At 33.6% G+C, this 24,487-nt stretch overlaps 1 protein-coding gene across 7 annotated transcripts in view; it reads left to right on the top strand.

Moving 5' to 3' along the window:
• Positions 1 to 24,487, top strand: part of RIMS2 (regulating synaptic membrane exocytosis 2) — a 506,806-nt gene that overhangs the window by 322,817 nt on the left and 159,502 nt on the right. For 2 of the 7 annotated variants that reach the window (XM_004580663.3, XM_058668557.1), the window contains exons 17-18: positions 13,433 to 13,612; positions 14,521 to 14,630. In XM_004580663.3, the coding sequence (XP_004580720.2) occupies positions 13,433 to 13,612; positions 14,521 to 14,630 (290 nt within the window). Of the gene's footprint in view, positions 1 to 3,077; positions 3,144 to 13,432; positions 13,613 to 14,520; positions 14,631 to 15,436; positions 15,488 to 24,487 lie in introns of all 7 variants that reach the window. The other 5 variants (XM_036498462.2, XM_036498469.2, XM_004580662.3 and 2 more) reach the window with 5 other exon arrangements.

Genomic DNA, 24,487 nt, shown 5'->3' with positions numbered 1-24,487 from the left:
TAGAACCGGCGCCCATATGGGATCCCGGCGCTTTCAAGGCGAGGACTTTAGCCGCTAGGCCATGCCACCGGGCCCATTTCTGTTCTTTTTAAAACTGGGATAGCTTTGTTTAATAATGCGTGCTCATTTTCTTAGACTGCGTAGGCACATAATCTTCTGTTTACATTTCTAGATGTTTCTGTGGTATGTGAATAACAGCTCTCTTCAGAGAAAGTTTCATCATGGCTTCGTAACATTGTCTTTATTTATTTAAATGTAACTATTATCTATTTTAAATGTAGTTCGAAAGAGAGGGAGGCAGCAGGAAATCTTCCATCTGCTAGTTCATGCCACAAATGGTCCATCACCATAGCCAGGCTAAGCAAAGCTGAAGCCAGAGCCAGGAACTCTATCCAGGTCTCTCACGTGGGTAGCAGGCTGTTAAGCAGCTGTGCCAATCTTCCACTGTCCGCCTAGACACATTACCAGGGAGGTGATTGGGAAGTGGTGCGACTGTGGCAGTGCTCTATGTGATGCCTGTGTCTAAGCTGGCTACTTAACCTGGTGTATTGTAGCACAGGCCCCTTGTTTTTACTTATCTAAGCTATTTTTATTGGGTCGTCTGTTATGAATAAATATTTAAAAGACATTTTCCTGATCTAGACAAATTATGCACCAATCAATTATAAAATGTTGAAGAGTTTGAAGCAGACACATGTTATTATTGGAACAGATTAGAGAAGGAATTACTTTTTGAGTTCTGCTGGAAAAAGTGTCAATGAGAAGCTGAACTTCAAAGCTGAGTAGAATTTTGAAATAACAAAGAAGGGAGGAGAGGAAAGATGGTGGGAATTCTCCACACTGGATAGTATGAGTGAAGTTCTGAAGTCAGGAAGCTGCATGATGTATTTAGAGAACTGTAGGAAGTCTGTTGTGTGTGAAGAAAAGTAGTGATGTTGATAATGGAAAGTAACAGGAAATGAATATCAAATGTGCTTCAGAATAGAAAGAATTGGTACTTCTTTTTTTTTAATATTGGAAAATGAGGGAATAGGAGTTTTAAATTCTGCGATTTTAAATGTTAAGCCCTTAGTTAAAAATAGATTTGTAGGAAGAATGATGGGTGAAGTAATCTTAAATTCCAAAGGTGATGAAAAATTTATGTTTTTAATTAAGAGATGACTATGTAATGTGGCAGAGACTACTGGATTCAAAGTTCCATAAAGGAGCCTGTGGGCTGTCAAGATAGCTGAGAAAGACATTCTGGATAAGGATTTGGGCACCTCACTCTGTTTTAGCCAGTCTGTTTGATTCTAGTGGATTCATATACTTCTGATTCTGCATCAAATTTTGTTTGAAACCAAGTAATATTATATTTAGAAAAATTCAGAAAACCAACATTGAGCTCCTTCATTTCACAAATGTATCACCAGATGTCCAGATAGGCCAGGTGAGGTAAGCCTCCCAATTAATGTGTGTTTAGCTGAAATGCCTGTATGACATGCAAACAGCATGTGGAGACTGCAGGAAACCACCTGAAATGTGCTGTGCAATTCAGTGAGACATCAAGTCTAAAGCAGAATTGTAGCTCACTCTATAAAAATAAATAGTATTCCGGAAATAATGTGTTACAGTATGAGGTGGTCAAGGAAAGAATCTTGGAAAGCAAATGCCTGTGGGTAACTGACTCAGGGAATTCAGTAAATGCAATGAATAAAGAAGCCACCTGGAGGGAAATCAAGCCTTGTGTGCCGGTGGTATCAGCCTGCACTGTGAATTTCAGAAGCAACCTATTTTGAAACTTACCCATACTACTCATATTCAGTTTGTCTTTCTGTGGGAATGTGGAAACAGTTGAATCTACTTCAAACAATTATGAAACAATGTAGACAAAAGTTTTAAAGGAGCGTTTATCAGATAGTTCTGTGTGAAGCAGATGCTTTGTTACCAGTCAGAGGGAGTAATGCTATAGAAACCAAGAAAGTACAGAATCTGAAAATACAAGCTTAAAAATCAAGGGGTTTTGCCATAGGCAAGTGTAGTATGATACAATGAACATCAAGAGTAGCCTGAAGGATGTTTCAGGGAACAGTCTTGGAATAGTCAAGGAAACAATAAAGATAAAAATCAAATCATATTAAGCTTAAAGCAAGAGTAGGAAGTGGATGAGAGGCAATAAGAAATAATAGATTTATTTTCCAACATTTTATGATGAAAAGCAAATGAGAGACACGATCTCTTGACTCCCTAGAAAGGGAGTCAAGATTAGCAAAGATTTTGCTTTTAGAATTTGGTGAAATTGACCAATGAGGAAGGCAGGAGTTAATTATAAGTGAAGTTAGATCATGTGAAAAGCAGTATCCAATAGAGACATGTCTTCTTTGTTGACTAAGACAAGTAAAGATTTACACACACACACATTCTATGTTTAGAGGTAGTATTGTGGTTTTTTTTTTTAAGGTGATTTCTTACGATAAATAACTCATTTATTGAAGAGGACTTAATTACAGATATTCATTTGCCATAAGTGGGAGTAATTCATTATAAAAAAACAAATATTAATTGACTCAAGATAGAGAGAAATAGATAGCAACATTAAAAAAATTGGGGATCTTCAGCAAAAAGTTGAGAGAGTTCAGGATTCATTTCTATTGAAAGATAATAATCATCTGTTCCAGGATTGAGTGTTTTAGCATTAAAAAGTTTAATAGAAAATTTTAATTTAGTGCTATGGAAAAAAGAGTCAGCTACAAACAATAAAGAATCAGGGTGATGTTTTGATTTCTTACAGTAATCATGAGGCATGAAATTTATTAAATTGTGTAATAATAAATATGATTAATGCATATTAATGGAAATATACAACATTCCAATAAATTTATTTAGCTAATAGTAATAATACATTTTTAAGAACTAACTTTAAAAATCTGCCATATTACGAAGACATTGGGAGAAAAGGACAAATTTTCCAGCTGTAATTTTTATTTGCTTTGCTTATTGCCTGCTCTTCTTTTTGAATCTCACTTTTAAAGTTAAACTTTACCCTTCCCCTTCTTTTCCAAGTCTCATTTATATTCTTGTTTTTGCCATGCTTTCAGTCATTTTCTTACTCTACCTCGCTCCAGATACAGTAAGACCTTTGAACATCATCACAGGGATGGCAGGTATTTTTTTTCTTACAATTGAGTCTGTTTGTAGAATTGCATGTACTTGTCTATTGATAAGATATATTTAACTTTTATCCTTTCCTATATTTTATTAAGTATAGGAAGATTATCCTTAACAATAGTTGGAAATAAAATCTTTAAGAGCTATTTAATTGTAAGAGGATGTTAAAAATAAAGCTTCTCTTTGATGATGATTATTTTGATTGCATTAAAATTTCAGCTTTCCAGAAGTAAAAATTAACTTTGTTATCTAAATGGATAAAAGAGAAGTACTCTTCTGAAATTTATTTCAGTTGACTGTCTGCCTTTTTCAGCAGAGTTTGTAATTAGATATTTATTCAACACTGATTTGTACATGTCTTAACAACCTGCTTAAAGGTAGAGTCAGTATTTACAGTAGTTCGGTTAAACCGATTTGTTCGTTGCTCCCTTGTCAAAGGTGACTGTACTGAAGTCCTTGATCACACTTGGTGTCCCCAAATCTGTTAATACTGGGTCTGCGGAATCTTCTACACCACCATTGTTTCACTGTTTCTCTTTCCTACCTGAGAATTTGCAGTGGGTTATAGATGCTACATCTCCAAGACGTTAAAGACATACGGTTTAATTTTAAAAGATTATTTTACTGATTTGAAAGAGAGAAACAGAGAGATTGAGACAGAGAGAGAGAGAGAGTGCTTTTATCCTGAGAGAGAAAGAGAGTTTGCTTCCTCAATTTCTGCAAACACTAGCTCAGGCTAAATCCAGGTACTGAACACTCAATCCACATCTCCCACATGGGTGCCGCGGCCCACATACTTGAATCATCACCTACTGCCCCAAGGTATGCGTGGACAGGAATCTGGAATCTGGAGCATAACCATGCATTCTGATATGAGATACAGCTATCTCTAGTACTATCTTAATTGTTTAAATCACTCCAAGAAATATAGTTTGTTGTGGAGAGAAATATCAAGTACCTGTCACTCTCAATAAGAAGTATGGACTAGAAAGAAAAGCAGATGAAAATCTGCAATATTCATTATCAAGAATGTGTAGCTTTAAGGATTTAAACTGGTTCTAGAGTAACAATTTCAGACCATGTAGGTAAATAGAATGATGTGATCATGTATCATTGTTTGAGATAAGGAATTATAATATTGATTAGAAATTATGTGCTATATTTAATGGCTTTGTATTGTTTTAGAGTAATTGGAGGTTATGTGTGACTTTATTTGTCCCTATTATATTCATTAAGTAAGAGTCCTTAAATAGAAAAAGATGAAACTAATGAATAAATAGCTAAGGATTGAATTCATGTTGTAAATCTGGAAGAAAATAAGAGATGACAATGGCAGTGCATTACTGATAGTTCAAATTATGTGATGTGTTTCTGTAAATGGAACTAAATATTAGTCCCTTCTAGCTTAAATATTGTTAGTGTTTATTGCTATGTCTAATTCTGTTGTGCTTTTGTGGGAGGGGTTTTTTTTGTCTTTGTTATTTTGCTTCGATACTAAATCATTACTTTAAGTTATTTTGTCTTGTTGCATATGAACTTCCATTTTTTATTGTAATGATTATACAGTTTTCTTACAAAACTGAAAAATTAGTTATATACTCATATTCAAACGCTTGGATGAGACTTTTCGTAAGGTGGGTGGCATGCATGAATGAAATTATTTGTCATAGTCTTTCTGTTTACTTGGGTATCTCTTCGTTAAAACCATGTGTTTTATTTCTTTTGCTGTGCTTTGTATTATTCATATTTTCAATTTTCAATAAGTACATTGTCTTCCTTTTTCCCAGTTTTCTAGTTCATCAGTGTAGACAAACAGTTGTTCAGTTCTAAACTGATCATTAATTTCATGTACTCATTCAGGTTCTCAACCTCAAGCTAACATTTTGTTTCAAAGGGAACATGTTTGAATTGTGTTTTTGTGCCATGATTTGGACTGTGGACGGAAACACATGATCATTAAACTTTATATTTTATTTATTATTTTGTACATGTAATGTTTAATCTTAAAATCTGGCACCAGGAAATCTGTTTTAGAAAAAAAAAAGGTTTTATATGTGTAACTGTGAGATTTGTTATGTACTTGCACATGCATATGCGTTATCTTATCCGTAGTAAACTGCACGCACCATGGTCTAGGGCAATGAAAACCCTAAGGGCCTAAATACACATCTGTCTCTAAACAATTTAGCTGGACTTTTCAAGAATTCTGTGCTTATTTCTTCAAGAAAATGAAGAAGTGGATGGATGGTAAGATACCACTTCCACCTGCTGGTTCATTCCCCTAAATACTGTCAACAGTAGATGGAAGTTGGATTTACAAATCTAGGTCCCTATTTGTGTGTCAGGGTTCAAGTGACTTAACCCACCACCGCCTTCCCCCAGATTCTGCATCAATAGAAAACCGGAGTCAGGAGCTAGAGCTTGGTAGTACCCAGGGACTCTGATACGGAAAAAGGATGTCTCAACTGGTGTACTAACTGCTAATGCTAAATGATTGCCCTTAATATTTTTTAAAAAATAGTATCTTCCTCCTATCATTTTGACCCATACATAAGAGTATGTTTAAGTTTAAAAGCAGCATAATAAAAATGGACATTTGTTAAATCTACTACCCAAACTGCTATCCAGAACATTTGGTTACAAGCCTCGCACCTTCCTGTGCTCTCCCTGCCTGTTGCATCTCATGCTTCTTTCACGGGAATAGTAAATGTTGGACTGAGTTTTCAGTTTAATAACCTTTCCAAATTTTACTGTGATTTTAATCATGTTTCTTACTTGATTAACCTTCCTGTTATTCATTCTTCTGATCTTTATTCTGATCCATTATGAAAAACTCAAACTTTTGACAATTCTTGAAAATATACAAACTTACCTAGAAATCTGCTCATTCTTTTGTATATATTGGCATACTTTTCTGTGCTTCTTGTCTTTGATTTAACTGCTGTTTCTTTGTATATAATGCAACTGAGCACAACTACACTCCCAGGGCCAGACTCTGAATTTTATCACCACTTCGCATTGTACTGTCGTAGAACTCTTAATTAAAATATGTCACTCTTGGATTCTAGAACTGCACACGTTTTTTTTTTTTTTAATTTAGTTACTTTACTTTTTATTTATCCCAACGGAGAACTACACTTTCTTGACCCTTTTCCCTTATTCTTGGTAGCTGCCACCATTCTTTAATTATAATCCAGAGATTAAACCTATTTTCAGAAATATCCTTAGCTCAATACCTTTGCTCCATTTTCCTTCTTTGACCTACTTGACAAAGCTCCAATTTGGACTTAGTGTGTCCAAATAGCCTCCCTAATTCATCAACTTGGATCAGAATACTTGGACACTTGTAAGAACAAAAGCCACCTTATTGAAGGGGTAAGAATAAAGAAGTGACATTAATTTTTGTGAATTCAATTTTCCAGGCCAGGTTTCAAGATAACATGTTACTTACGGTCACCTGGAGTTCTCCTCCAGGGTAAAAATATGTGATACTATATCAAGATAAACTATAGTTTATGTGATATGTGGAATTTTCTAAATGAAATTTTCTAAAAGAACTGTCTGAGGGATAGTTCTTCAGAACAGATTTAGGGACAATGGGGAGGAGTTGGGCTGAACGCATAGATACAGCTTATGAACAGAAAAAAAAATCTATTTTTTTTAATGGTTGAGGCAGGAAGAAAATAGTTGAGGGAAATGGCACTAAATAAAATTTCGATGGTGATAGAAGTCAATTATGACAATAGCAGGTATTAGGATTCTGATGAGTTTTTGAGTAGGAGGACTTAGGTTAGCAGGGAGTCTGAGTGCAGTGTGGAAGTTCTTCAGATGCTTTGTCTCAGAGTAAAGTGGATAAGAAAGACAAATGGATGATCTGTATTGGCAGAAAGTATCAAACGGAAAATGAGTAAATTGAGAGTGAGATTATGAGATGTGCTAGAATTAATTGTTGAAATAGAAGTTTTGGATAATAAAATTTAAAATGTATGAGTTTGGGTAGTTTTATGTGATTCTAAAATTTGAAGTATTTCTTCAGAAGTGGGAAGCTGTTGCAGGAAAAAAAAATGAAGACTGTTGAAGTTCTGAAAATTGACGGATTGGAATCTGTAACTGTGAAATTATTTCCTGCATATGTATTGAAGTCTCAGCATTACTACAGGAGTTAGGATAAAAACGATGTCTGACAATCAGCCCCCTCTAATCGTGACTATGTGATTGGCAATTGAAAGTTGGAAAGATTGTAGCAACCTGAATTAATACTGGCTGTGCAGTTAAGTGTCATGCTGAGGAGAAATAAAGACAATGAACATTATGGTGAGAATAATGGTCAGATTTATCTCTAAGGAGCCTATCTCCCCTATTGTTTCCATGGATTGTAAAACAGTGATTAGCTTCCACAGATGAAGGCTGCACAGGAAGCCATGAGTACGCCACGGAGATAAATGTTGTGTAAGAAGGCAGAAATGAGCAGGAACCATTCTGCAGAAAGTTTGACTGTGTGACGAAGCTCCAAAATAAGGATTTTTGGAAGTATATCAGGGAATTACAGGAAATTAAGAATTAAACAGAAGAGAGTGCAGGAGATGAAGAACTTAGAGGAAAGTTACCAGGGAAGAAATGATTACTTATTCATTTGAAAGTCAAAGAGAGAATTGCCATTTCCAATAATGGCTGTTAAAATAAATTCCTCTGTAACTTTGAGGACACCTTACTTGCCTTTGGGAATTATAGTATGTTTTTATATATTACCAATATCTTGCTTTTGTTAATACACATATTACTCTTTTCACATTTTAGATTGCTAACTCAGCTGGTTCTATGTATTATTTTATTTTTAATGAGATTATTTGCTTTTATTTAACAGTGCCTTTATTTACTTCAGAATTTTCTGTAGAATAATAGTCATTGCCAATGAAAAATTAATTAATTTCCCTGTAACATAAAGCATATCTCTTTTAATCAATATTTTATACTATAATTTCCATGGCAAGTATTTTTTTTATATCTTTCAATTCTTTAAATGCTAGAAGAAATTTTAAAATAATATACATTGGAGTTTAGAAAGATAAACTTATACATAATGATGAACAAGTTGTCATATAGCTATCTTAAATTATTTGTTCTAATATTAAAATATAAATATACCAATTATCCTGAAATATTATGTTAAATGTTTCTTACCTGTGTTTTATATTGCATGTATTACTTTGGTTGTATAGCTAATGCAGGTATAAATTTGCTTCTGTGAATTTAAGAAAGATATTTCTTGCCTTAATCCTGACACTCTAGTTCTTGTCCTTCAGATGCCAAAAGAAGTTTTATGTAAAATTTCAGATATGTTGAGGAAGAAAGTAACTGATTTTTACATAACTTAGCTCTTCACAAGTCATTTTTTTTCTCTCAAGAATGCCTAATTTAATTTTCTTGAGAGAGCCAGCACTGTGAGTTAAGCTGCCACCTACATGGCTGGCATCCACAGGGGCACCAATTTGAGTACTGGCTGCTCCACTTCCAGTCCAGCTCTCTGTTAATGCACGTGGAAATGCGGCAGAGAATGGAGCAAGAACTCGGGCCACTGCACCCACATGTGAAACCCCTAATCACAGCTTCAGATTGGCCCAGATTGGCCATTGTTACAATTTGAGAAGTGAACCAGCAGATGGAAGATTTTTCTCTCTTTCCTTGTAACTCCGCATGTGTCTCCTTCACATTTTTTTTCCTGTAACTCTGCCTTTCAAATAAATAAAAATAAATCTTTTTTTAAAAGATTTTATTATTATTGGAAAGCCGGATATACAGAGAGGAGGAGATACAGAGAGGAAGAGCTTCCATCCGATGTTTCACTCCCCAAGTGAGCCCCAACGGGCCGGTGCGTGCCGATCCAAAGCCGGGACCAGGAACCTCTTCCGGGTTTCCCACGCGGGTGCAGGATCCCAAAGCTTTGGGCTGTCCTTGACTGCTTTCCCAGGCCACAAGCAGAGAGCTGGATGGGAAGTGGAGCTGCCGGGATTAGAACCGGCGCCCATATGGGATCCGGGGCTTTCAAGGCGAGGACTTTAACCGCTAGGCCATGCCTCCGGGCCCAAAATAAATCTTTTTAAAAAGAATTTATTCTTATTGTTATAATAATGGCTTGTGTCAAGCTACCAGTTCATGTAAATTAATGGAGAGACTGTGCCTTGTGAATGGGTTAAGCTATCAGTCCCAAGGCCAGCATCTCTGTGCCTGTTTGAGTCCTGACTGCCTTGTGTGTCGGATCCATCTTCCTAAATGTGCCTGGGAAGACAGGACGATATCCAAGTGGGGTCCCTGCCACTCACACTGGAGTCTAGGCTGTAATTCTGAACTCCTGACTTCATCACTAAGTAGCTCTTCATTTGAAAAATGAACTAGAGAATGGAAGAGCTGTTTCAGTTTGCCTCTATCTCTCTGAATTCCATGTAAATAAATAAATATTTTAAAAAAATTCTCTGTAATGCTTACGGCTGGGAATAAATGTAGTCAGTATTAGACAAATGACATGTAAAAAATCTTTTAAACATACATTAGAAAATCTTGAATATTTTAAATGGAAATTTGACAAATATTAGATCTTTTTCAAAAAATACTGGCAAATTATTTACCTAAAAGCTATTTAAATATACAAATGAGTGATTTCCCAGCTTTTTATATTATTTGCCCTTTGTTAAGGGTAAAAATTGTGGCTCTGTATATTTTTTATGTTTAAAGTACAATGGGATTAATAAGTAGGGTTTTAAAGGAAAATATTTGTGAATAGATTGTGTTAAATAACTCAAGTTAAGAATTCCAGGTGCGCCCAAAGTATTTTTTCTTTTAAAGATTTTATTTATTTTTATTGGAAAGTCAAATATACAGAGAGGAGGAGAGACAGAGAGGAAGATCTTCTGTCTGATGGTTCACTCCCAAGTGACCGCAATGGTGGGTGCTGCACCATCCTGAAGCTATGAGCTAGGAACTTCCTCCAGATCTCCCAAATGGGTGCAGAAACCCGAGGCTTTTGGGCCGTCCTCGACTGCTTTTCCAGGCTGCAAGCATGGAGCTGGATGGGAAGTGGAGCTGCCGGGATTAGAACCAGCGCCCATATGAGATTCCAGTGCATTCAAGGCGAGGATTTCTGCCATTGGGTCATGGTGCGGGGCCCAAGGGCACCAAAATATTTTAAGCATTCCAAGTAGCTACATAATATTTCCCACTTATTAAGTTTTGATCTTTCTCAAAATGGTTGAATTTCTCAAGATTTTTATCTCAATTCCCTAAAGAAATGCTATGACGATGGTTAATTTAGGAAGTCATACTTTAAATTTTATCAGCAATAATTTTAGTTCTTACCTTGTCACAACTATTCTTACTCCGTGGTAGGAGTCAGAGCCTACTTTGATCTTCATTATGTATTATCAAAGTTTAAAGTAGAGTAGCTTTTCATTCTCCTTTTTTTTTTTTTAAGATTAATTGTAATTGAAAAATCAGATTTACAGAGAGGAGAGACACAGAGACAGATCTTCTATCCATTGGTTCACTCTCCAAGTGGTTGCAACAGCCAAAGCCAAGCTGATCCGAAGCCAGGATCAAGGAGCTTTTTCCGGGTCTCTCAGATGTGTGCAGAGTTCCAGCATTTTGGGCTGTCTTCTGCTTTCTCAGGCTGCAAGCAGGGACCTCGATGGGAAGTGGAGGAGCTGGAAGATGATCCGGTGCACATATGGATCCTGGCACACGCAAGGGGAGGATTTTAGCCATTAGGCTGCTGTAACCCAATCTGAGATTTCTACCATCTTCTTGTGGTTCATGCTTCATTTATTAACATTTTCATATCATACTATAATAATCATATACTTACTATTATTTGAGGAAAAATATAAGTGAAATTTGAAAGGTAGGTAAATAGTTTCAAGCAAATTTTACTAAAGAAATACATTTTATAAGAGATTTTAACAGTGGTCTCTTCATTTTGTAAATAATAATGCCCCTTTGAAGACAAAAAACATTAGCAACTTATTTGAAATAACTATCTGAGCTTCAGCTTCAAATATATATCCTAACTATTACAAATAATACAGTGTCAAAGAAGTGAAACTGTATATCCTTATATTTTACTTTTCACTTTGAAAAATTCCTAGATGTAGTCAGAGCATCTCAAATTTTGGAAAAAGAAATAAAATATTGTCCTGAATCTCAGTTAACACTGATAATAGATACACCAAAGACTTTTCATAGTACATGAGAAAACTATTAACTCATAATAAGAAATGTTTAAATAAATATAAAGTTTAGAACTCATAAAAATAGGATTGAAAGAATTTAAGAAATGCATATGTAGAAATGATGAGTGGGGCCGGTGCCATGGTCTAACAAACCTTCTGAGGCCAGCATCCCATGTGGAAGCTGATTCAAGTCCCAGCTGCTGCCTTCTGATCCAACTCCCTACTTATGTGCCTGGATGGAAGCAGAGGATGGCCTATATTCTTAGACCTCTGCACATATAAGAAAAACCTGGAGAAAGCTCCAGGCTCCTTGGCTTCTGACTAGCCCAGCTCCGTTCTGTTGTGGCTATTTGGGAAGTGAGTCAGCAGAAGGAAGAACTCTCTCTCTTCCTTCTCTGTGTAACTTGTTTTTTCAATAAATATTAGAAGAATGGTGGATGAATGGATAGATAAATAGATGCCTCCTTGTGATGAAGACACATAAAATGTTACACTAAAAACTTGTAACAAGCTATAAATAATTATTTCTTAAAAAAATGTTGTCTCCCAATAGTTTTTTAGAAGCAAACAAGTTGTGGTGTTTGCACTCTAAGTTTACATTTTCATTTCCCTATGACTAGTGCTGCAGTATTCTATATTCAATATTGTATATAACATTCAGTTGTTTTGATATGTCTGGATATACTTACCCAAAAAGTACTAAATCTGTCTTAGAACAACAATGATATATGAACTTAATGTATATAAATTATCTTTTAAGTTACCTTATGGTTTTAAAATCTAAAATAATCAGAAGATATGATATAAAATAAAGCTGGTGTTCAGTTTTGAAAATCATATAGCCTGATGCTTACAGGTCCAAAATTGCATGCCATCTAGTTTATGATACTAGGGATATTGTGTTCTGTCCTGCTATTCTCTTTAAATTGCTTGCATTTTTATTAAAAAATGAAATTTATGTAATTCATAGGTCAAGTAGAAGTCCTTGATATGTAAATCTTGGAGATCATTAATGCTTGTTTGAATGTCTATAATAAATAAGTAATTGGTATTTTTGTGGATATAGGTGTGTGGGAGTAATAATTTGATTAGAAGTATACTCTGGTAATAGGCATCAAGTTTGAGTTCTAGAGCCTAAGATGGAGTTTTGAGAGCTGTTTCACAAATTGTGAGGTTCAAGTTAGGAAGTATTATTGACCATCCAAAATGTGAAAATATAGGGATACAAAACTCAGTATTGATAGGTTACTTAATGTTACATATACTGTCTTAGACAAGAATAAAATTTTGATATGTGATTTATTTACAATCAGAGATCCCATTATTTCACACATACTATTTTAGTCAGTCTTCATTATGGCTTGTGAAGATTCACAAATCTACAGTGTACTGGGGTTGACTGACTAACCAAGTTTCCAAGGACTGCTTTTGCTTGTGGACCATGTTTAAACATGGCTGCAGGTAGCAGAATTGCACTATTGCCTTAAAACCTGGAGCATGAAATCCCTATACCTACAAAACTGGATCGTTGAAAATAATAATAACAGTAAAAATTTTAAATGCATAACAAAAAACCTCATTTTAATTCTTATGTTTGAAAAAGGTGTTATCTGTGTACTATTATTGTGCTAAAAACCTCTTTATGTTTTTGTTGGCAGACTGATGGATAATTTCAGGGCCTTCAGAATTGGTGGTTATATGATTTAAGTCACTCTTTAGAAAATGTTAGGATGAGTCATTGAGTTCTTCTAAAATACTTCACATAGTCGACATGTTTCTTTTTAAGGAGTTCATTCTGGAAAATAGTTTTGTTCATCTTTATTCAGAGCTGAGCAAGAACTTGTATGATCCTCACCGGAACTTGCTGTTAAAGCACATTTGATTCCTTATAAAAGCCTCAAGAATTTTTAGTAAATATTTGCTCAGAGTATTTTGGGGGAATAAAACATATTACCTAGCCAATAATTTTTAAAGATTACCTTTTTCAAAGTCAGTTTGAAGCATCATGATCAAACAGCGGAAGGGCACTGCAGATCAACTGAGCTGCTTTCTGACTAACATTTCAGGGATTGCGAAGCAGCAGATAGACAGCCATATCACAGATCCAGATCAACAGAACAACGGCCTCTCCTTGAGCGGACCGCCACCCGCTCCAGATCCACTGAGCGTCCTGACACAAACCTCATGAGGTCGATGCCTTCATTAATGACTGGAAGATCTGCCCCTCCTTCACCTGCCTTATCGAGGTGAAAGACAAATCAATCAGACTGACCCCCTCTTGCCCCACCAGCCCACCATTTTATTTTCCCAACAGCTAAGTGGTCTCCTCTATCATCTTTGGCTGATCACTATTAACAGTCAATACTAACCTTTTCGATGTAAGCACACTATTTATATTCAATGGATATAATAGTGTGTGGTTACCATTGTACTTTGTTTATTAAGTGTCCTGACTACATTTGTTTCGTGATTTCTCATTAATCAGGAGTCTTGAGTAAATCCGCTCATAATTATCATGTTCTTCTCCTACAGAATGAGAAATTATTTGTGTCCATTAGGCATCACTTTTCAAATAATCATCACACTGACAGCAAATGAAACTTGGTTTTTAGTTTCTTTCTATCAATAATAATATCAGGTATTAAACAACATTTTCTTCGGCTGAATTTTGAATTGTTCAGTTCTGGGTTTTATTTGGGAGTTCATGAGCTAATCTCTAATAAACGAGTATCTATTATAAGCCTGAGCAAAAAATCTCTTTGGATTGAAGGAAGAAGATATGTGTTAATAGCCTGAAATCTGGTAGAAAGAAATATAACGTATTACTTTTTAGTTTTGAGCTGCAGAATTCTCCTCTTGCTTTATTGTATTTAGAATTCTAATTTACATTAGTAATTCCATTAGTTATTCCATGGATATATTGTAGGGTTCTGTGTGCATGTTTGTGTGTGTATGCATATTACACAAAAGTGAAACATCTCTTGATATTTAAATAATCATTCAACTCTCCATGTTTTGTCCTATTTTCCTAACCTTTTAATCAGCAGCTAAATCTCTTTTGAAATTACACTAAAGCAGATGCCATATGAAGCAGACATGTTGAAAATATTAGAATCACTGTACTGAAAGTGAGTATTAATGGTTTGTCTTGTAGGTCTCATCCTCGTACTGGGTCTGTGCAAACAAGCCCATCAAGTACTCCAGTGGCAGGACGAAGGGGCCGCCAGCTACCGCAGCTGCCACCAAAGGGAACGCTGGAGAGAAGTAAGTGTTATTTCTAATTATGTCATATAGGAAATACTCAATGGACGCTAAGGTGAACAATGATTTCCTTACTACTTTTCTGTTAGCTTTCTTCATTGGTTAATTGTGTTTCTTGACTGAATTTAATAGTAGTTTAACTCCTAATATTATGTATTGTGCATTTTAAACTTATAATATTTGGAGATAAAATAATATATCTTTATCAGTCTTGCACATTTTTCAAATTTGAATGAATGCCTCTTAAAAGTAAACTAAGTATTCTTAAATATGCAGTTGATTGATATATTTTGCTGCAACTAAGTATATGTAATTGTTGATAGTTACATAAAGTTTATTAGTAACTAGCCAAATCAATTTTCACACACTGCAAAGGACTGGTTAGCTGATGCACAACAGTGGTGATCCTTCTCAAAACTGGAGTACAAGAAAAAGGTAATCACAAATAGACAAAGAAAAATGCATGTTGTACTGATGTTTTTAATAATTTCAAATTTTTGCATTGAAAGCACTATTTGTTGAAACACACATGAACATACTTCCCAAGCACCTATAAATTCTTAGATAAATGATGTCTAAAAGCATGTATAATTAAATATAATAGTGTTGAACATTATTCAATGATGATCCCCTTATTTGATAATTGGATGTGTTTTGCAAAAATAGATATATTTAAATCACCGTTTAGCTTTTCTTTAATAGACAATACATTCTATGCCTCTGTAAATTTCTGTTGTTTTTAACCCCTGTGCTTTGGTTCCTTTTTTTGTTTGTTTTCTTTTGTTTTGTTTTTATTTTGTTTTCCCTAGACAATGGAGTCAAGGAGATAGAACCTTATGAAGGTCTGTACTTAAAGGAGGGTTTGTTTTGTGCTGACAGCCTTTTTGGGGGGCTATGTAAGCAAAAATAAACCCAACTGCAATTGATGTCCCTTCCCATATTATAGACATTTAAGTAGGAAAATTATTTTATTTCATGATTTCTGTTCAGTTTTATTTTACTTTTATACATAGTATTCCGAGACAGTATACCAAGAAGTTCAATTTCTTTGATTCAGCAAGGGTGCAAAGAGTCTAACTTCTGGATGACTAGGAAAAAAGTTCTCTTTTTAAAAGTTTCGATTAGCTTTTTAAAAGGAATTCCACATTTTGAAGAAGATGTTAAAGATGTCAATTGCAGTCTGTGTTTATGTCAATGAAGATGTACACATAGTCTAGTTACATTAATCATCATATATTTCATCTTGTATTTATGATGATCTTTCAGATATTAAATTTCATTTCTAGAAAATAATGCTGTTGTTGAGTTAGATAGTGATTGTGATTTTTATTTCCTACATTATTGTTTGAGCAAGAATGTTTATGGTAAATAAAAGTTAAATGTGACATAGGTTTATTATCAAACATGACATTATGACCTAAGAGAAAATACTGAGTTTTGATATGGGGTGTCATACATTTATTTGGTCTCCAAGATACCTTCTGTAAGTGATGGAACATTGAAATTGAGGTTTTACTATTCAAAATGTGTTAATCTATTCATAGGCTCTCCTTCATATAGGATAATATCTGGCACATTATAGGCCACAGTAAATGTTGACTGCATGAAATATTTAAAAACTGAAAGGCTACCTCAAATATTTTATAAGTTACCAGTAAAACGCTCTTGCCATTATATAGATATTTTTTATATTGCAATTTACATTTCTTAATTTATTTATAACAAATCCGTAAGTGCATTATATTTGAACAATAGTACTTTCCTTGCCTTCTGTGACTTGTTGATCTAAGTTGTGTTCTTGTCAGTTGTATCTGGATGATTATCAACTTCTGTTCGTTGTTCTTTCTATTTTCTGTGTACAATGATTTTGAACAATAGTGCTAGTATTACTAATGTTCTGATGAAAAGATTTTAGTAGCATTCCTATGCTTCTCATTCATTCATGTTGGATTGAGGGCATATAATTTCAAATTATTTTTATAAGGAAAATTTAGAAATGTTTATGGAATTTCTCATCTTCCCAAGATTTTTTAAGGATAGAGTTTCAACATAATTTCCTGACATTTGAAGTCAGGTATAATAGTTTCCGTGTCAATTTTCAAAATTTAATTTTGATTTATTTTGCAGTAATAATATAGAAAGGAGCTCCATGTTTGTGGTGATTCATATACTAGAAAACTGCTGATGGTGATGATACTGAAAGAATTTATGAAGGTTCTAAGAGGCTTGTCAACAAACTTTTTATTATTTTTTTCCTACTGAATTCACTGAAAATTTGTTTTTTTCCTCCAATTTTTATTTCAGAAAAAATCAAATTCTTCTTTATCCTTTTTAATATGAAGTTATATACTTTTGGTTTGCTTCTTTTTTTATCTAAAAGCATGAATGATTTTTTTAAACACATTTTCATAAATATTGATGTGGTGACTTAACTAGATTATGTTCTTTTCATTGGTTTTAAATAAGAACTATAGAATCTCTTTTTCACCTGAAATAGACTACAAACTTGCAGTCTAAATGAAACTATGTTTAATTTTGTTGCAAAAAATTTAATTATCAGCCATTGTAACTTAATAACATTATGTTAAAATAAATAATTAAAATATGTATTTTCTGGTCTTCTAAAATAGCTAATAATGAACAAATCATAATTTAATTCTTTCTGGTTTGGGTTTATTGTTTGGTATTTTAGATTGTTAAATAAGTTATTTTAAAACCTTACGTACTTTGTCCTTGACCGTGGTATCACATTTATTAATTTTTACAGTTCTGAGAACCAAAGATAGGATGACAGCAATATAGAAATAACATCTACTAAACCACTGTGCATTATTTATTTTCCGCTAATTTTGATATATTGCCATTTCATGTCAATAAAATGTTTAGTGTCATTTCTGTTCTGTAGAAGAAAAGTTATGTAATGCATTTATTTGTATATATATATATACTACTAATATTTCAAGTTTCTGGGCAAAGTATTTGACTACTTAATCCTGTTGTCTGCTACTGCAAGCATTTTAGAATTCACTATTCATTTTTTTAAAATCAGTGATCATAAAAACAATTTGAAAATGGTAAGCTTACTAGTTATTCTATAAAATATCAAAAAACTCATTAAAACCTGTCTGTCTTCATAATTACACATTATAGAATTATGAATATTTAGGTGGTTTTTGTTTCATTTTATAAAAATAAGTATACCTATCCAGTTTTATTTTTTTTTCTTTATTTTCTTTCCTGGTGCAAATACAGAAGTTACTGAAGAAACTGGGCTTATGGAAGAGCAGAGGGGACAAATGCAGGGAGAAGGGGTCAAGGCAGGTCTGTCTGACAGTGTGACTAAAGAAAATGAGTAAATGTTTGACAAGAATGAGTCTGGAATTGCACACAAGACTTTGGTTCCCAAATTTATAAATGAACAATAAATGGAATATTTTTAAGATTAACTTTCAAATAAATTTTCTAGTTGTATTAATGAAGAGCTTCCGTGAAGGTTGCCTAGTTAACTTCTGAGAAGATTTCATTTATTCCACTAATTGAATATTAACTCAAACTTGGTGCCTCAGAGGAAGATATCAGTCTCTTTTTTTTCCAAGCTCTACATTGAGTTCATTTACTTGTTCAAACTTTTTGTTTTGAGCACAATCTAGAAAAATATATTTTGGCAAATATCACCCTTAATGTATTTTTCTAATTACATTTACTCCCAGTGTAAGAAAATTAACTTCTTTGTTTTGCTTCTTCTCTTTGTTTTGGCTCAATATTAATCAAACATTTACTGACAGTCATGGTTTCTTCCCATAGTATTACAAATGGTGTACAGATCCTTCATTTCTGGTGTTTAAAAAAATTTTGCTTTGTTTTTATATCTTAATTTTTGCCATTAAGTCAGAATTATTGCAAGTTGGCTTATGCACCGACCTGGATGCGGGAGATATCACAATGTCCCTTGCAATGCAGAAACGGGATTTTAAAAATTAAGGAGGAAATATAGTTATATATTTCTTTCATTAAATTTTCACTATTAATCTGAAATTCAGAATTTAATATTATTTAAGGTATTGATTTAAAATTTTAAACTCTTTAAACAGTGTAGAACAATTTCAAATCTACTTTTATTTTGTGTTTAACTGATCCTCATTTTTATTCCTAAGTACTAGAATGTACTTTATTTGCCTTTTATTTCATTATAATGGGAAAATAAAGCATTTAGATTTATTATGTATGAGCTATATTTCTACAGATGCATTCTCTCATTGTGCAGTTTGTAATTTTTTAAAACAGTAAGCATTTTAAATCGTAATTGCTGTCAGTAACTTTAATGTCATAAAAATGATAAAAAGCATCAGAGTGATAGTGGAAACAAAGCAAGTTTAATTACAAGATTTATAAAATTGTGTGTCTGTCTCTGTTGTGAATAACAAATATTGTCCCACACCTCTCATTTTCCTGGAATGTTATTGAATAACATTTTTATGGACTATTTTAAGAATAGATTTCATTTTTGTTTAGCTGAGCACTTAATGTTTTCCCATTTTCCCTTTCCTTTATGTCTCAAGATAATACATACAAACAATTTAACCCTTCATATTGTCCAGGAGTTAGTTTCCATAATAAAGTCATTTTTCAAGATAACAATAATTAGTATCAATTTTAATAACTTCAACTTCAGTAAGATAAGGAAGCCTATTTGTTGAGCTAGCTTTTCACGTGTGCATTTGTCGCACAATTTTTTATTTAGTAAACTGCACTGATTTTAAATTAGCAAAAACATGTAGCTATAATATAAGAATAATTATTTATTACTCAGTTATGTTTGGTTTTCTTTTACTGTAAATCAAGCAATATATAACCTATATTTTGTTGTTATTTGCTGTCATGGTTAGTGCATGGATTTGTTTCCTAAGCATGTGATTTTATTGTTTTGGTGTGCTTGGATTTGGGGTTGATAAATGACCTTGCTTATTAATCATTATCATCTATTTTCAATATTATAAAGACAATGAGGGAAAAACACTACACCTCAGTAATGGGAAAAAAGGCAAGTCTAAAAATTAATAGTGCCTCTCTAATATTAGACATTGGATCGTGTTATCTGTAACATATGTGTGAATATGCTTTCTTGAATAAGTGCAAAAATAGTGTCAATTTAATTTAACAAATGCTTAAAACAGTTTATTTCTGTACATGAATTTGTTTTTCAAAATGTTTGCTTTAAAGTATATGGCAAAAAAATCAGAAGATTTGTTTTATTGATCAAGTTTAAACACAAGATTGTGAGAAAATTGATATTCTTCAATCCAACAATTATTTTAAAATTGAAGTATTCAAAAGTATTTCAAAGTAGTGTTTTAACATAGAGAATACAACAATTTAATCTGGAGCCTAACAAAAATAGTAGATGAACATAGATGTGTGTGTATATGTATATATATATACATATATATGCATATATGTATATACATATATATACATACACACACATATACATATAACATTCATTGTTGGCATGTAAAAAGATGATGAATTATAGTGCTGCTATAGTTATTATTCACTTATTTTTATAAATCCCACAACTAAAATTATTAAAATAGTAGGAATTTATATGCTATAATAATTGATATTCACGTTTGACTAAGTATATTGATTTAGAATGTCTTAATTTAAAATGCTTGCATAAAAACTAAAATTTTGTTCCATTTCATTTTATATGACCCTTGTTATGGCATCAAAGTAATAAATGAATAATTTTGTTCTTCATTAATTCTGTTGAAATAGTCTTTGGTCTTGAATACATTCTTCTGTGTATTCCTCCTTTAATAAATCATGTCTAAAATATAAATGAGATTGAACTGACATTAAAATAGTTGTATAATTTTTAGTACTGTAGGATATTAATTATTCATTATTATATATGCTAACATATGGCATGTAATGCAAAAATAATTTAGTAAAATAAACAAAAATAAATGAGTTACAAAATATTCCTAAAAGTTTAAATAAGCTCACAATATATTTACATATTTTTCTCTGATTTTTACACATTAACTATAGCTTGATATTTTTATATGAACTTAAGAATGTGTAAAGGTTAATCAATGTCAATTTTCAGAGTACAAAATGTCTTAGATTATTTAACATTATTTGGTTTCACATAAATTTAAATATTATGACGGTACCTATTTTACCTGAAGGCATTGGGGTGAAGATTTTAATTAGCTTAAGAATGCACTCTTAGTAGGGTTACTTTATATTTTCTCACCTCTGTCTCTGAACACTTGCATATTTCCTGACTGTACTGATTTCTTATTTCCTTGAATCTTGTCTGTAATATATGGGACCACAGAGATCTACACTCGTTGTAAACTTTTCTTTAAAATCACTGACTTGGGGGAAAAAAAAAACAACAGACTATGCTAATATATACCAGTTTTAACTACGGTTTAGGTGAACCTAGAAATAAGCCAATGAATAAAAATTTGAAAAATGAGAACTTTGAATACATTTTATATATACTAACCGCATTTTCATTAATGTATTTTTAATCTTTGATTATTACCTATAAATAAGCCTAGTCTATTTTTTTCCTTTTGCTGTTATTGTTTTTGGAAGACTGGCTTTTAAATGTATCATTTATTATGAATACCACAGTAAAGTTCAAGACTAAGTGTAATTCCTGAATTGTTAAAGAATGTTTATGGATCAGATGGCTGTACAGATGTGAATAAATTTTTTAAATACAGCTCCAGTCTACATCTTACTGAGATGTATCCATGTATAATTTTTGAACATATATACTCTCTCTTGCCCTTCAGTTATTGAGAGATGTGATACATTAATCCTACTTGCTGAGTAACAAAGTAATTTGGTAATTGTTGAGTTCTCATCTGCTTACGCCAGTCCCTTTTGTGCATTAGTTTCTCACTGCTCATATGAAATGAAATGAAACTGTGGTTATTCCATGTAGCTTAAGTTAAAATCAAAGAAAAACTGAATTGGTGGGTTTCTACTGTCCTTATTTAATTTTTTAACATTATTATTGCTACAAATAATGTTTGAGTATCTACTAGTTCTATTCTGGGTACCAGTGATTGCATTATACCTGTAAGGCAAGGGCCCTTTCTTCATCATAAACAAATTTATTAAAGCAGGAAAAGAATAAAAGAATAAATCAAGATAACTTTAGGTAATAAAAATGAAAAAATATATCATAGTAATAGGACATACAGTGTCTTGTAGGATAAATTATTTATATCCTGTATTGGGGAAAGAAATCCCATTTAAGTAACATTTAGATTAAGTAGCAGAATGATCCAAATCAAGGTTTGCAACAGGAAGTATGAAAGCCCTATAACGGATGCAAACTTGACTTGTTGAAGGAACAGTCTTTCTGTGAACGCTGCAAAGTGAGTGAGTGATGATTTGTTGAGTGAGATGGCCAGTTTAGGCTTAAGGTGATACAGTACCATGTTTGTTTTAAATAAGAACAATAATAAAGAATGAAGCTTGAGAGACATCTTCAGAGGCTTTTGCAGTAATCACCTGGGGAACAAATGATGGTGGCTTAGCCTGGAGTGTTAGTGTAGATGGATTCTGTGTAAGTATTGAAAATGGAGCCAAAAGAATCCTGATAGGTTGAAATAATGAGAGATGATATTATATGATCCAAGGTTTTTGCGTGAGTAACTAGAAAATAGCAGTAAATTATCCATTAAGAGGTACAGGGAATAAATTGCAAAGAGTAAATTGAGTTAGTTTATTAAGCGTTTGATTTTGGATGTAAGCTAAGAAATGTTGTTAGGCATGCACGTTCAGATGAGAAATGGTCAGTTTTAATATAGTCTGCTCTTCAGGCTGGAGATTTAAATTGTAGCTGTCAGTTAGGGAGTCATCTTTGTAAATATAGCTTTTGAAAACCATAAAGCCAGTTGATATTGTGAAGAGAACAAGTGTCAATAGTTAAAAGAAGAGTTATAAAGAATATGAAGTGAACCGCTGTAATGTCTGAAAATTGGGTAGGAAAAGAAGCAAGAGACTGAGATGGTGGGGAATGATGGTGTGTACAAGTTGAAGGAAAAAAGAATTGGCTAGGATGTGAAAATCACCATATCATTTAGCAAATAAAAAGTCACAATTTTGGCCTCTTTAACAATTTTGGTGCCTAAGTAAGGACCAAAAGGGCAATTAGACTGATTCACAAAAGAGCAGATATATGGGGACAGCGAGTTCAAACACCTTTTAAAGAGTTTGGCTGTAAAAGAAAGAAAAGAAAAGAAAAATCTAGAACCGAGGAGAGACCAAGGAACAGAATACATGATAAATATGTGAAAATCTTTGTATTCCTTCTTTGTCTTCAAAATTAAAATCTGCCACATTTCTGTGTAAAGCCATCTAGCTCTAAGCCATCTGCCTATGCCTATGCCAACATATCTATAACTGTTCTGTGGCACAGTTGTTGGATTTAGATGCAAAGGCTTTCAGATTTGGAACAGAGGTTAGAAAACTTAGTAAAACTTCCTTCATTCACAAATAAAGCACAATTCTGGAGATAATCAACTTTCTCTACTCCACATAGAGTCAGATTTCTAACCTAGACACTCAGCCTAATTCATTTCTTCATTGAGTCTGTAAGGCCCAGATGGGGTAGGTGAGGGGCGGCCTAGGAGGAGGCTGAGAAGGGTGGCTGATAGGGTCACACCAGAAGGCTAGTCCAGCAGTGACTTAGGGATCCACCAAGATGGAAGGGAGCCTATGACACTCTAGAAGGCACATTCCTTTGTCCTCCAACACCTACCTCCATAGCCCCCTAATAAAAACAACCCCTCAAGTCCGCTGTGCACAACTTCTGTGGCCTGCTGTGTGTACTGAAGCAGTGAATCTTGCCTGGGAGCATTCCCAAAAAAGATTGTTTTAAGCTGAACTCTATTCTGTGTGGATTTCTGGTTCTGAAATGAACTGCAACCTTACATACATTGGCTGCAACCATTACTTTGTTTTCAGTATTAGCTAAAGTTTTGCTCGCATTTAGCCTATATCTGCCATTATCAATGTGTTGTAGTTTTACACATTGAAGATGCAAAGCTGAGCTCTATGGTTGTGGAAATCCTTCCTCTCCAAAAAAGAACACATCTGATAAAAATATATATAGTTGACAAACTTATTCTACAGAGTGTAATTTATGCTCAGTCTCTTCAGCTTAAAGTATATCTTCAAGGACAAATTATAAAGAAAAAGTAAACTTCGAAGGTTTTGGAGAGGTTTATTGCCCCATATTCTTCTATTAATTGTCATTGTGCTTTGTATTTTGTTACTGTCAAATGGCTTATTTAAATACTACTTTGAGATTTCATAGAATGCTAAAATGTAAACATTCTTGAATGGAATGTCCAAGTTGTTATCACACAGTAAAGAAGTGAGTGAAGAAAATGAAGTGGGATGAAGGAGATGCTGAGGAATGTAGTAGAGTGCTTGGTGCCTTGAAAGTATGATAACTGCCAACTCCGTCCATTCTAACAATACCGTTTGTTTTTATTTATTTGTTTTAGTTATTCAGTTAGAGACAGTCAAATGGAAAGAGGAAGATACAGAGAGAGATGGAGAGATCTTCTAATTGCAGGTTTATTCCCCAAATGAGCACAGTAACCAGGGCTGGGACAGTTGGAAATCGGAATCCAGGAACTCCATCCAAGTCTTTCAGTGGGCAACAGGGGCACAAATACTTGAACCATTTTCCATTGCTTTCCCAAAACAATATCAGGGGAGCTGGATTGGACGCGGAACAGGCAAGACTCAAACCAGTGCTCATATGTTGTTCAAGTATTCAAGTACCAATGTTGAAGGTGGTGGCTTCTCCCCTTCTC

Source organism: Ochotona princeps, chromosome 9 (assembly GCF_030435755.1).
Source record: "Ochotona princeps isolate mOchPri1 chromosome 9, mOchPri1.hap1, whole genome shotgun sequence".
Taxonomy (NCBI): Eukaryota; Metazoa; Chordata; class Mammalia; order Lagomorpha; family Ochotonidae; genus Ochotona; species Ochotona princeps.
Note: the sequence above shows the minus strand (reverse complement) of the source record. Positions and strands in the feature narration are given on the sequence as shown.